General features: G+C 50.3%; 1 protein-coding gene across 2 annotated transcripts in view; it reads left to right on the plus strand.

The window, feature by feature from the left end:
• PAX2 (paired box 2) overlaps positions 1–2,620 on the plus strand; it is an 81,061-nt gene extending 78,441 nt beyond the window's left edge. The window contains exon 10 of one of the 2 annotated variants that reach the window (XM_073019275.1): positions 225–2,620. In XM_073019275.1, coding sequence (XP_072875376.1) covers positions 225–346 — 122 coding nt within the window. In that variant the 3' untranslated portion in view covers positions 347–2,620. Of the gene's footprint in view, positions 1–205 lie in introns of both variants that reach the window. The other variant, XM_073019276.1, reaches the window with a different exon arrangement.
• The last annotated feature ends 10,712 nt before the right edge of the window (positions 2,621–13,332 follow it).

Genomic DNA, 13,332 nt, shown 5'->3' on the forward strand with positions numbered 1-13,332 from the left:
CTGGCTTGCCCGGATCGGGTCACTCTCATGCCCCGTGAACGCAACTATTCTCCAGGGCAACTGGCTCCACCGCCCAGCCAAGGTCTCCCAGTCCGGATCCCGCTGGACCCCAGCCAGGGGAGGTCTTTGCTTTGCTTTTCTTTCCTTTTTTGTTCTCCTGTTTGTCCTCTCACCCAGCCCATTCTTCTCCTGTGTTAACTTCCAGGTTCCCCTTATTATTATAGTGCCGCCCCCCGGGGCTCCGCCCCTGCCGCTGCTGCCGCTGCCTATGACCGCCACTAGTTACCGCGGGGACCACATCAAGCTTCAGGCCGACAGCTTCGGCCTCCACATCGTCCCCGTCTGACCCCACCCCGGAGGGAGGGAGGACCGATCGGACGCGATGCCTCCCGGCCACCGCCCCAGCCTCACCCCATCCCAGGACACCCGCAACCCTTCACATCACCCCCTCGAAGGCCGGACAGGACGGGTGGAGCCGCGGGCGGGACCCTCAGGCCCGGGCTCACCGCCCCCAACCCCGCCCGCCGCCCCTCCCCGCCTGCCTGGACTGCGCGGCGCCGCTAAGCGGACTCGGCCCAGCTCGCCCCGGCCTCCACCGAGCCAGCCCCGAAGCCCGCCAGCCACCCGGCCGGACTAGGGCGCGACCAGCCGGCGCGCGCCGGAAGTTTCTGTGACACACAATCAGCGCGGACCGCAGCGCGGCCCAGCCCCAGGCACCCGCTTCGGACGCTCGGGCGCCGGGAGGCTTCGCCGGAGGGGCTGGGCCAAGGAGATTAAGAACAAAACGACTTTCTACTGAAGTAGGAAGAGCTCGCTGCCGAATCCTTGGGAAAAATTCTTTACCCCCAGTGCCAGCCGGACTGCCCTCGCCTTCCGGGTGTGCCCTGCCGCAGAAGGTGGAATGAGGGAGTGGGGGTCCCGCTCTAGGAACGGGCTTTGGGGTCGTCAGGTCTTTCCAAGGTTGGGATCCAAGGAGCGAGGGGTCCAGCAGCCCGCACCGACCGAGCTGGACTCTCGGCTCTTCACTGCTCCGCCTGGACTGCCTAGTTCCCCAGGGCCTGGCACCTCCTGCTGAGAGACCCGGCTCTCAGCCCTGCCTTGCCCCTACCTCAGCGTCTCTTCCACCTGCTGGCCTCCCAGTTTCCCCTCCTGCCCGTCCTTCGCCCGTCCTCGACGCCCTGCATCCTCCTCCCTGACTCGCAGCCCCATCTGATGCTCTTTCGGGACCGCCGCAGGACCAGTTTTCATAGGCTGCGGACTGGGATCTTCCTCCAGCAGTTACTTGATTCCCCCTCCCCCGACACAGACTCTCAATCTGCCGGTGATAAGAACCGGTTCTGAGCTGGTGTCTGAGCTGCTGCGGGGTGGAAGTGAGGGGCTGCCCACTCCACTCCTCCCACCCCCTCCCAACCTCCTCCTCCGGCAGGAACTGAACAGAACCACAAAAAGTCTACATTTATTTAATATGATGGTCTTTGCAAAAAGGAACAAAACAACACAAAAGGCCACCAGGCTGCTGCTTTGTGGAAAGATGGTGTGTGTTGTGTGAAGGCGAACCCCGGTGTACATAACCCCTCCCCCTCCGCCCTGCCCCGCCCGGCCCCATAGAGTCCCTGTCGCCCGCCGGCCCTGCCTGTAGATACGCCCCGCTGTCTGTGCTGTGAGAGTCGCCGCTCGCTGGGGGGGAGGGGGGAACACAGCTACACGCCCATTAAAGCACAGCACGTCCTGGGGGAGGGGGGCATTTTTTATGTTACAAAAAAATTACGAAAGAAAAGAAATCTCTATGCAAAATGACGAACATGGTCCTGTGGACTCCTCTGGCCTGTTTTGTTGGCTCTTTCTCTGTAATTCCGTGTTTTCGCTTTTTCCTCCCTGCCCTTCTCTCCCTCTGCCCCTCTCTCCTCTCCGCTTCTCTCTCGCTCTGTCTCTGTCTCTCTCCGTCTCTGTCGCTCTCGTCTGTCTGTCTCTGTTCCTTCCTCGGCCTCTCTTCCCAGCCCTGGCCCGGCCGCCCTGTCTCCGCAGGCTAGATCCGAAGTGGCAGCTCCAGCCCCCGGGCTCGCCCCCTCGCGGCCGTGCCCTGCGCGCCCCGTGCAGCCGAAGGCCGGGCCGCCCCGCCCCGCCCCACCCCGTAGTTGCTCTTTCGGTAGTGGCGATGCGCCCTGCATGTCTCCTCACCCGTGGATCGTGACGACTCGAAATAACAGAAACAAAGTCAATAAAAGTGAAAATAAATAAATAAAAATCCTTGAACAAATCCGAAAAGGCTTGGAGTCCTCGCCCAGATCTCTCTCCCCTTCGAGCCTTTTTTATTTGAAAAGGAAAAAGAGAAAAGAGAATCGTTTAAGGGAACCCGGCGCCCAGCCAGGCCCCAGTGGCCCGAACGGGGCGGCGAGGGCGCCGAGGTCCAAGGTCCGACTCATCCCAGTCCTGTGGGGCTGGCTGGGCAGAGGCCCCGGACCCAGGCCCAGGCCTAACCTGCTAAAAGTTCCCCGGACGGTTCTGGTCTCCCCGGCCACTTTCAGCGCGTCGGTTGGTTTTCATTCTTTTTCTTTTGTGCACATAAGAAATTAATAATAATAATAATAATAATAAAGAAAGAATAAAATTTTGTATGTCACTCCCCATGGCTCCAAGTTTGTCTCTCCCTGTCTCTGAGATGGGCCTCCCCTCCATTGGTCGATCCCCAAAAGTCCCTTCAATGATCTTCCCAACTACACTCCCACTGCGACCTCCAACTCCTTTGCGGAGACCTCCTTGGCGGCAGCTGAACCACGGTGAAGGCCGAGACAAGCCTGCCCTTTAGTAGCCACCCTCCCCCGTGCACCCTGGCCCTGGGATGGGAAGTTCTTACTCTCCGAAACTTCAGAATAACTCCCAGTTAGGCGCCTATACTAGACCAACTCTGTGGTCCTATCAGTACACCCGCATCCGGATTTAGGATGCTGGCTCTCAGAACCCTACGTCTGAGGCCCTCTCCACGTGGGTGGAAGGGTGGTCGTCTGTCCTATCTCTTCCCTCCGTTCCCCATCCAGTGCAGTTGCGCGTGGGCGCAGCAGCAATTTTATCCCCGGAGTCTGCAATGAGACGCGAAGACCGCACAGGCTTGCCGCAAATTTCCTCGCTCTGCGTTTACTTCTGGGCCCGAAGAATGCCCCGCAGAGGCCCCGGGAGCTGGTTCATGGGTCTTCATGCGCCTCCAGTGTCTTGCGGAGCCCCGGGCCCCAGCAAGAAGCGGCTGAAATTGGTGCGCCTTGTGCTGTGGTCTGGGTGTGTCCCCCAGAGAGCGAGAGAGCGCAGACGCCTATGTCTGTCGCGGGGCGGTCGGCGGCTTCCTGCATAGGTACGGCTTTCTGTTCATCTATGTGTTCGTCTATATGTCTCTGGATGGGTCTGGGGGTGTGGTAGTAGGAGAATTGTTTTATTTTAGCCATCCTTGCTGTTCTTGTGTCCAGGTGCCCAGTGAAAGATCTGTATGTCTCCACCTCTCTGTTCTCTGTTTGGGAGGTGTTGCAGGGGTTGGGGGATGTGGTGACTGTCCAGGATTGTTCTGCTGCATCAGAGATACTTGGGAGGGTCTCCTTTCCATCCCTTCAACAGCTTCCCAGCTCTGGCCCTCCCACACTCTTGCCAACACAAAGGGCCCAGCTTCCACCTGGAAACTTTCCTTCTGTGCCCCTGGGACGCCTTCCCAGCTCAGCTTCTATCACAGCTTCCTCCCACTTGAAAGGCTCTTGAATCTCTGAGCTGCCAGGGATGCAAGCAGGACTAAGAAGTGACCTTCCCCTTTGGTTTGGGACAGTGTCTCCTAGACACCTCCTTCCCGTCAGAATCCCAGAGACCTTTCTTTCAAGCCAATCTGCCCAGGTTCACCCACAGCATGGCACCTCTGGGGAATGTACAGGACCCTCTACAAATCAGCAAACCCTCAATCAAGTCCATTCCCTTCCCCCTCCCTCTGCACCTGTGTCTCCTCCCTATTCTTCATCTCAGCAAATGGCGGTTGCACCCTTCGCCCTGCTTGGTATTGGCTCTCTTGACCACCAGCCTCCTAGAAGAGTGGCCTTCAAACTTCTTTGGTCATACACCCTCTCAGCCAAAAGAATTCTGAATGTGTACTCCAATATATTTACTGATTTACAAATTTCATAAATATATTATTGGACTAACATATCATGAATCTTGTAAAAGGTAAAATATTAAAAGAACGAGATTGGAATATGTAAAAATAGAAGTTCTGATGTTCTCATACCCAAATGGATTATCTTGCACTCCCTGGAAGATGTGCACCGTTGGAGATCCTGGTCATAACCCATGAAAACCCAGCATGGCAGAACTCCTGACAATTGCCTGGTGCCCAGCGAGTACATTTCTGGAAGTTGCCAGGGCACTGGCTTGGGCCAGGGCAGCCCAGTGAACACTGCCCTCATCATATATAGCAGGTACCAGACCCCCAGTGCCTGGCTTTTCTTCCAGGTCCACCCCAGACAGGGAGCCTTGCCCTGCCCAATCCATCGATTTGGGAGCCATGGCCTCATGTGGGTCTCACTGGAACCTCTTCTGTTCTATTTCTGGTCTCCCTCAGACTGAATTGGACAGCAAACATTCCACTGTTTACAGTAAGCACCTCTGCCCAGAGGCTTCATGCGGTGTCCCTCCTAGAGTGCTGATTTCAGCTTGGAATCAGCCTGAGGGCCCCAAAGCATGATCTATCATCCTTGGCCAGTTGCAGCCCCACTCACCCACCCCAGACACAAAAAGGGCCTGTTCTCCTGCTTCAGTTTGTTTTCTCCAGAAGTCATGTTGGCTCTGCCGGCTCTGTCCCCATCCCACCCCTAAACCTACAGAGTTCCCGGCTGAGGCACACCAAGTATGACAGTTAGAAACAGATGAACAGAAGTGTCCTGGGTTGAGGGAAGAGTAGGAGCAAAGACAGGAAGTCATGAAAATACGCTAGATACAATGTGGCTGGAGTATCAAGTGCAGGGGGAGGGGTGGGGATGGAGGGAGTTGGCAGGAGATGAAGTTACAAAGGTAATCAGAACACTGTCGTGGGCATGCCAAAATGGCACCTGTCACACACACAGCTCCTTTAAGGAAGCTGCCCTACCCACAGTCACTTCCTGCCCATGTAGACAATGTATTTGTACCAGCGACTCTGTTACTGGTACAGAATTGGACTGGAACACAAATCTACGCTGAACCAATCAATCCTCCTCTGGGGGCGGGGGGAATAGGAAGTATGGAAAGAAAGAGGCCATTAACCATGAAAAGAAAAGCCCAAAGGAGGCCTTAAGGGCCTTCCCTAGTCCTCCTCATCTCAGTAAAGTATAGCTCCATTCTACTGTCACTCAAGTCCCAAACCCATATCTTCCCTGACTCCTCCTGTCTTTTGCATCCCACATTTGATTCATCAGCAAAACCAGACAATTCTACCTTTAAAACTGATCCAGAGCATGACCTCTTCCAACTACCTGTACTGGACTATCCAGGATCAAGCCACCGTGGTCCTTTACCTGAGCTTGCAAACAGAACGTTCTAATTGGCCTTCCTGCTTCCATCTTAGATTCCCTCCAGCAGCCAGAATGGTCCCCCAAAATGTACGGCAATTCATGTCCCTCGTCTGCCCAGAAACCTTCGGTGGCTCCCCATCTCTCTCAGCGTCAAAGTCAAAATCCCTCCCCATCCCACCACCACCTTAGCTCACCTCCCATCACCTCCCTCGGCTCACTGTGCTCTCTGAGCCTGATAGTAGGAGCCCTCAATCATGTGAAGAGGAGGATGACCCACAGAGAGAGTAGCTGAGTCTCTAATGAGGAGGACTGAGAGGGCAGATGTTCCTGCCTCTCCTGCAGTGCAGAGGATTGAGACTCAAACTGCACTAAACTCCTCAAATAACTCCCACCATTCCTTGGGGTGACTCTCTGTTCCTTACAACCCAAAGCACCTCCCACAGTCCCCGTGGGGGCAATCAAGAGTGCATCCCTCCTTCCCTTGGGAAGCTGCCCCCTACCATCCTGTGTAGTGCTCGTGGGACTGTCAATCACAGTACCCCATCAGCTCCTACCACATATTTGGGCTTGTGATGCTCCTCCGGCCGATGAGGAACCCATGTCCCTGGCCACAGCACAGAGATAAAAAGTTAGAAACAATGGGAGTTCTCTCAGGAGCAGTGTTATGGAGTTCTGGAAGAGAGGAGGGGTTTTTGGACTGTGAGCTGCAATGATAAGGGCTTGGGACTCCACTATGTGAAGAATGTCTGCCCGAGGGTGAAGTCATGCTCAGAGTCAAGCAGAGACCATCAGAGCTGAGAGGTAGAGGAAAAAAAAAAAAATCTGGTACTATCATTCAAACCTCTGGAGCCAGCTAGGCCCGAAGCAAGCCCTGTTTTCGGATTTCCAGGGTCAAAATTCAATACCTTCTCCTTGTTTTGGCTAAGCAAATGTGCTGGGTCTGTCATTTGCAACCAAAAAAGTTCTGATTTAAACAGTTCTGGAAGATACACATGCCCTGTTAAGAGCTTTGGATTTTTTTTTTTTTTCCCCTTAGAGGCAACGTGAGCTATGGAAACTTTTTGAGCAAGAGAGAATAGCTTAATAAGTCGCATTTTTGGAAGAGTGCTCTATCCATAATGAAGAAGTGGAATACAAGGAGAGACAGTGGGTACAGGAAGAACTGTACGAGACCACTACCATGGTCCAAGCAAGAGATAATGGGAATGTATGCTAATGACTAGATTAGCTCCTGAAGGAAACTCATAAGGAAGCATGACACGGTTTTATTTTTAAGTAGAAAAGAAAGACAAGTGCAGATCAGAAGACCTGCTGTATGAGAAAGAGAAAATAAGAATCTTTCTTGCATTTGCTTATATACACATAAACAGAAAGATAAAATGGTTGTCTCTGAGCTGGGAACAATGTGGACGGGACAGGGCAAGTACAGTCATTTCTGTGACTATAATTTTTTAAAACCTAATTTTGACTTTAATGAAAAATAAAGTTTCAATTAAGAAAGGTAAAGAGACAACCAGGTCCTTGACACATATAACCATAATGAATAAGCCAAATTTGGCTTTTCTTGATGTTCTATGACTGAGGGAAAGGCCATTTGATTTGAAGAATAGCGGATACCTGGTGACCTCCAAGCTAGTGTTTTCTGCAGATGGAAGTGAGGGGTGGCTAAAATGTAAGGATGAAGAAAGGGGCAGAATGTAATCAATTCTTTTCAAATATTTGGAAGGGAGCAGAACAGGAGGGGGGCCTGGTGATGGCATGGTCTGTGAGCTCAAGAGAAGGTTCTTTTTGGCCAAGGGCTATGTGGACAAGCCCGTGGCTGAGGCAGAGGGTGAAAGGCAGGGATATGAAGAGAAGCTGCTCATGATGGACGTGAGGGGCCTGAAAGAATGGGGCACAGGCATGTGAGGAGGGGTGGGGAGGAACCAGAGAATTCTGCTTGGGAGAGGAAGGTCTTGAAGGACAGGGTCCGCTAGATTTGCTTGGAAAGATTGTAGGAGCCACAGCTGCTGTCTGCTGAGAGTGAGGGGAGCAGGACTGGATCCTGCCTTGAGCGGGTAGAGAATTTTGGAAGAATCTCTCCTGGGGATTCAGAAGGAAGTTGTGAGGGCAGCAGGAGCACATGGCCAACAGCAGCAGGGAGAGTTCACACTGTGGGGAGGTCCTAGGCTCCATCCTTCAAGACACAGAAGCCAGGCCCCCAAAATTACACTGCCCTCCTCCCAAACTCCATCCACATCTCCCTTCTCCAGAGGCCTCCCTAGCTGACTGAACCCCGGCAGCGCCTTGAGCCCATGCTCATAGTCTGATCTCTGTGACTGTTCATCCTCAAGTGCCCACGTGTGGCCTCAGCTGCCTTATGTGGGAAAGCCACCACCTGCCTCGCAAGGAATTCCCAGCATGCAACCTACAGGCAGAAGAAAAACCATGTGTGTATGGAGGCATCTCCACGCTGAGGGCAAAAGGGACCCACAAGAGAGTCACAAGGCTGGCTCACAAGGTCACTATGTGACCTTCAACAAAGCTCACTCTCTCTCTGTGCATCAGTTTCCTTGTGTGTAAAACCAGATGATCACTAGGGCTCCTTCCCACTTGGACATTCTAGGCTTCCGTAGTTCTAGACGGTAGGTGCTCAGGCAATCTCTGTGACCAGAAGGAGTTCGCCTAAACTCTGTAGAGGTGAGGGGGGTGCACTCAGATGGGGAAGGGGATGTGGGAAAGTTTTTAATCTACAGAAGGAGGAGGCGTGGATTTATTTATGTGTTGCCACCTTCCCTATCTGAGAGTTAGGACTGCCTTTTCCTATTTCTCTTCCCACTCTCTGCCCAGAGGTCCCTGGGGTGGGTCTCTGGAAGCATTGAGGCAGATGAATGGTGATCTGAGGGGACCAATGAGGGTGCAGGGTAGGGCACTAGGGGAGGGAGACAAAGGAAGTTGCTCTTTGGGGCCAAGAACATTTCCAGCACCCCCCCCCACACCTCTGCATGACCAAACCATTCCAATACCCTAATTAGCCAGTCCCTTAGGCCCCTGTTAGGCAGGCCGGCTGAGCGCCCAACTCCCTGGGGACCAGCCCCTTTACCCCGCAGACTAATCAGTTCTTCACTCCTTGAGTGCATGAGTGTCCTCATCACACACGCATGCGCACACATATACATACCCTCCCTTATTCTCACCCAGAACCCCAGGCCCCATTCCAGCCTTACGAGTGTTAATGTAGGGTGGTGCTGAATTTCCCCAGTGACCATATTCCCATTTGGGTTGATTGAAGAGTTGGAAAGAGACTAGACAAAGTCTGGGGACTCCTCTCCAATTTGAGGTTTTCTCTCAAACTTGTGGGGTCAGGATGTGTAGCCAAGGATGAAGCCACAATTGGGGTGCTCTATGGTACCCCAAGCCCTTGCACTGGTACCATCTAGGGTCAATATTCACCCTAAATCAAACCCTCTCCTCCCCCTCATCCTGTCTCCCCAGTCTATATCCCCACCCCCTACCCCCGACACCCGCACTGTCAGCCCAAACACATGATAAATTGCCTTGTCAACAGAATTCATTCAGGGACCAATTAATTCCACAGAAATGAACCAGGAGCCATCAGTTGCTGAAAAACTCAGAGTGCAGGGAGTGTAGGGAGGGGATACAGGCAGAGGGTGGGTAGCAGGGGAGGGGATGGGGAGGCTGGGGAAGTTAGTCTGACAGAAATTGGTCATTTAATGCTTAAGTGCACGCTAGACAGCCCTGTCATCGCCTGCGGCCCCCGTGCGGGATTAATTATCGGAGGAGGAGAGGGCAGCCCAGCCCAACCTAGCCGTCTGTCACCAACCAATGCTGGAGTCACCCAAGCCTTGGGCCACCCTGGGTCCCCTTCCAAGTCTCCAGGCCTCCTGCTCCTCTGACTTCCAGGTCCCCCCAGATCCCAGTCCTAGGCCCAACCTCCTATCTTGGCCCCTCAGCCACATTTAGTCATGGCCTTGCCATCAGCTAGTCCAACCAGGAAGACTTCTTCAACATCTTGACTGAGTGAGGCCCAAACTCCCCACATTCCCCTGTCATTATTCTCAAACATCCTAGGTGAACACGTGTGCAGAACCCAAGGCATAGTTTTGTCCCATCCATTGATCCTAATCTGAGAGAACAGCACCATCATCCACTCCATGACTCAAGCCAGAATCCCGTCATTATCCTTGACTCCTCCCTCTCCCTCATCTTCTCTCATCCAATCAGAATCTAAGTCCTGGGAGATCAGCCTCCTATAAATACATCACATCTGGTCCACTTGCTTCTAGCTGTCTGCCACCACTCAAGGTTGAGCCATCATCTACTCTGCCTGCTCTCCTGATTCAGGCTCTTGCTTGTGGATAATGTTATTTTTTTTAGACGCAAATAACATCCTGTTGCCCTGCCTCCCTCCCTGATACTAACACCCAGCTTAACACTCTTCTGGGGAACATCATGGTCTGCAAGAGATCAAGTTCAAACTCTTAACTTGTCTTACAAGCCACGAAGCTTCAGCCTCTGCCCTGGCCTTGCCTCCAGCATGCTCCTTGGCTCTCTCTGCTCCAACCCCACTGGTCCTCCCTTCTGACCTTTGCACAGGCTGTTCTCTCAGCATGAAGTACTCCTACCCTGCAACCCCCAAGTTCACTTGACTAACTCCCGATGATCCTTAAGATGGGAGATTAAATGTCACCTCCACCAGGAAGCCCTCCCTGACTGCTTGATATACTTTTACAGCTCCTCAAACTTTTTCATTCACCAATGTGTCATCTGGCAAGTACTTGTACATTATCTATCTTTCCACCAAAATGTTAAGTTTCACAAGAGTGGAGTCAATGTCTTTTTTCTCAGAAGCTGGCATTTAATGGATACCAGAATAAATGTGTTGAATGAAGAATTGCCTAACCCTGTCTTGGCTCTCCTGCTTGTCTGAGGCCAAGTTCCCCGATGTCAGAACTCTCCTGAAAGCCCAAGACAAGCTGGGTTGGCTGGAGAGCTGAGAAACCCTCAGAGAATACTTGTGAGCCCATCAAACTGACCCAAATCAGCTGTGCATGTGGGCTCAGACCAGGCGACTGAGAGCTGGAGAGTAGAACGGCAGAGAGAATGGTTAGGAGGACTTCCCAGAAGAGTAGGGAAGTGAGGTTTGAAAGAAGCAGGCTCTGTGCAAACATGGGCTGGCTGAAGCATGGGATTGTTCAAGGGAGAAGTAATAGTTGAAAATACTGGGTAATAGTTGGAAAGGGAACTTTTCAAAACTGATATTCACATATTTACTGGAGGCTGAACTGACAAGACTTGGGTACTGACTGGATGAGAGAGATGAGGGCCAGGGAGACCAGTTTGTGAAGGGCAATGAATGTCAGACCAAGTTTGACCATTTTCCTATCCTTAACTGGGGGGAGGGCACTGACTGCTTCTAAGGTGACCTGATGCAAAGTTTTATTTACAAGTTAATTCTAGCTGCCAGACAAGGTGGTTGAAGGGAAAGTTTGAGACAGGGAGACTATTAGAGGCTAGTGCAATGATGAGATAGGGGGATGGAGATGGAGTGAGAGCAAGAGAGAGAGAGAGAGATGCAGGTTGACCTGTGGAAGGAAGGTCTGTCCCCTGAGGGACAGAGTGGGACAGGTAAGCTGGGTGGGCTCCATCTCCAAGTGTCTGGCCAAGAAGGCCTAGTGGTAGCCTCACTGAGATAACATATCTAGACTTGGCTGCCAATTGGTTATGAAGGCAAGGAGGAGAGATAGGGCAAAGATGATTGCCTCCAAGGGTGTTCCAAGAGCCTGGTGGCTGATGGGCCACCAGCAGAGGTAAGAAGAGAGGCTGACTTGGGGCTAGAGATCGTGAGATGCCTTTGTATACTGAAGATTTGTGCCTGAGTTTGACATGCCAGGGCATGATGGCCAATAGACAGAATTACAGGGAAGTAGCTCAGGGGAGTAAATTGGCCTCTGGATGTAGAATCGGGAGATATACCCTCCTGCCCCACTCTCCTAGTCTCCAGTTTTGCATTGCAGTTTGGATGGACCAATTTAATTCTGTAACAAAGCAACAGTATAGTGTTGACCCAAAATAATCCTATAATACCATATACATGTGACATATTCCTAGACATACTTTTTTTAAAAGGTCAATATTAAGATAGATAAAAATATGTGCAATGGGCAATCGTTTAAAAAAGGACGGATATGAATATATGTTCTTATTTGCTTACATTTCTCGAAATGAAAAGATAAACAAAACGTTTTAAAAATTATTATTGGAGAAAGGAGAAAACAAAGTGAAGAGGATGGGGTAGAAGGTAGACATCACTGAGTATAAATTTTCAATAGATTTTTAAAAGCAGATTAAAACCATATGGATACCTTATATAATAACACAATAAAATCAAGTACATAAATAAGTAATCCATAAAAAATCAAAAGCAAAATGAAACAAATGAACTTATCTACTGAGTTGGTATAATACTCACATAGAGAAACTATTTCAAGTAATTTAAAATCCAGTAATTGACACTACATACATCCCTAGTGGAATATATACCAATAAAGCAAATAAGTAATGAGATTGATATTCTTAGAGTTTTTTGGTAAGGGAGAAATAAACAAACAAAAACAGGTGGAAGATCTGTGGTGATTAGTAAAATCCCCATAGTCTTGCATTTGAGTTGGATGTATCAGTAATAACTGTTGATGTATTTTATCTTTAAAAAATGTATTTCCTGGCTTTATGCATTGAAAAGGACAAGAAACCAACAAACTCAGGAGCAATAAGCACCTCTAGTCTCAAGACTGTGGTCTTTAAATACCATTTTGCATTAAAAGGAACCAGGGCTCTGGGGGAAATGAAAAATTTCAGATCTGAAACGGGACATGTACAAGATCATTCTAGAAATCTTAAACCAGCAAGCAAGGAAGCTATGAAAGACTACTCGGGTCATATCGAAAGGACTTGTGCACTAATTAGAGGCTCCCATTTGCCAAAGATGATACAATTGAGCATCCGCGAGAATAATAGCTGCAATTGATTGAAACTCATCTGATACATTTAAATTCATGAATAATCATTATACTTAAAAGAGAAACCTTACTAATCTTCTTTGAAGGATGGTAGAGAGCCAACTCATTATTTGGTAAACTGATCAGAGAAAAAAAAAAAAAACAAGCACGTCTACTGCCTTTCTTACATGAGCTGTATGGACTTTGGTAACCAAATTGTGGGTAAAAGGAAATTTCTCTTTATAGAAGTCTTATAGGCAATACATGGAAAAGGAATGGATAGAATCAGAATATCACCATTTTGCAACCTCTAATGAAATAATGGACCTAGGTAATGATGATCAGTGGCTGTTAATTTTGCCTAAAGAGAGACAACTGAACATTAGATGCTTCACGGAGAATATACAAGACAAAACAAAACTCCATAAAATAGTATTTCCAGGCTGGATGCAGTGGCTCATGTCTGTAATCCCAGCACTTTGGGAAGCAGAAGTGGGCAGATCACTTGAGGTCAGGAGTTCGAGACCAGCCTGGCCAACATGGTGAAACCTCGTTTCTACTAAAAATACAAAAATTAACTGGTCATGGTGCTGTAACCCCAACTACTTGGGAGGCTGAGGTGGGAGGATTGCTTGAATCCAGGAGGCCGAGGTTGCAGTGAGCCAAGATTGCGCCTCTGTACTCCAGCCTGGGCAACAGGGCGAGACTCTATGTCAAGTAAATGAATAAATAAAGTAGTCTTTCAAAAAAAAAAAAAATCTAATCTAAATCTAATCAAGCCTCTAGATGTAACTACTATCTTGCAGAAAATACTGTCAACA

This window comes from Chlorocebus sabaeus, chromosome 9 (genome assembly GCF_047675955.1).
Source record: "Chlorocebus sabaeus isolate Y175 chromosome 9, mChlSab1.0.hap1, whole genome shotgun sequence".
Taxonomy (NCBI): Eukaryota; Metazoa; Chordata; class Mammalia; order Primates; family Cercopithecidae; genus Chlorocebus; species Chlorocebus sabaeus.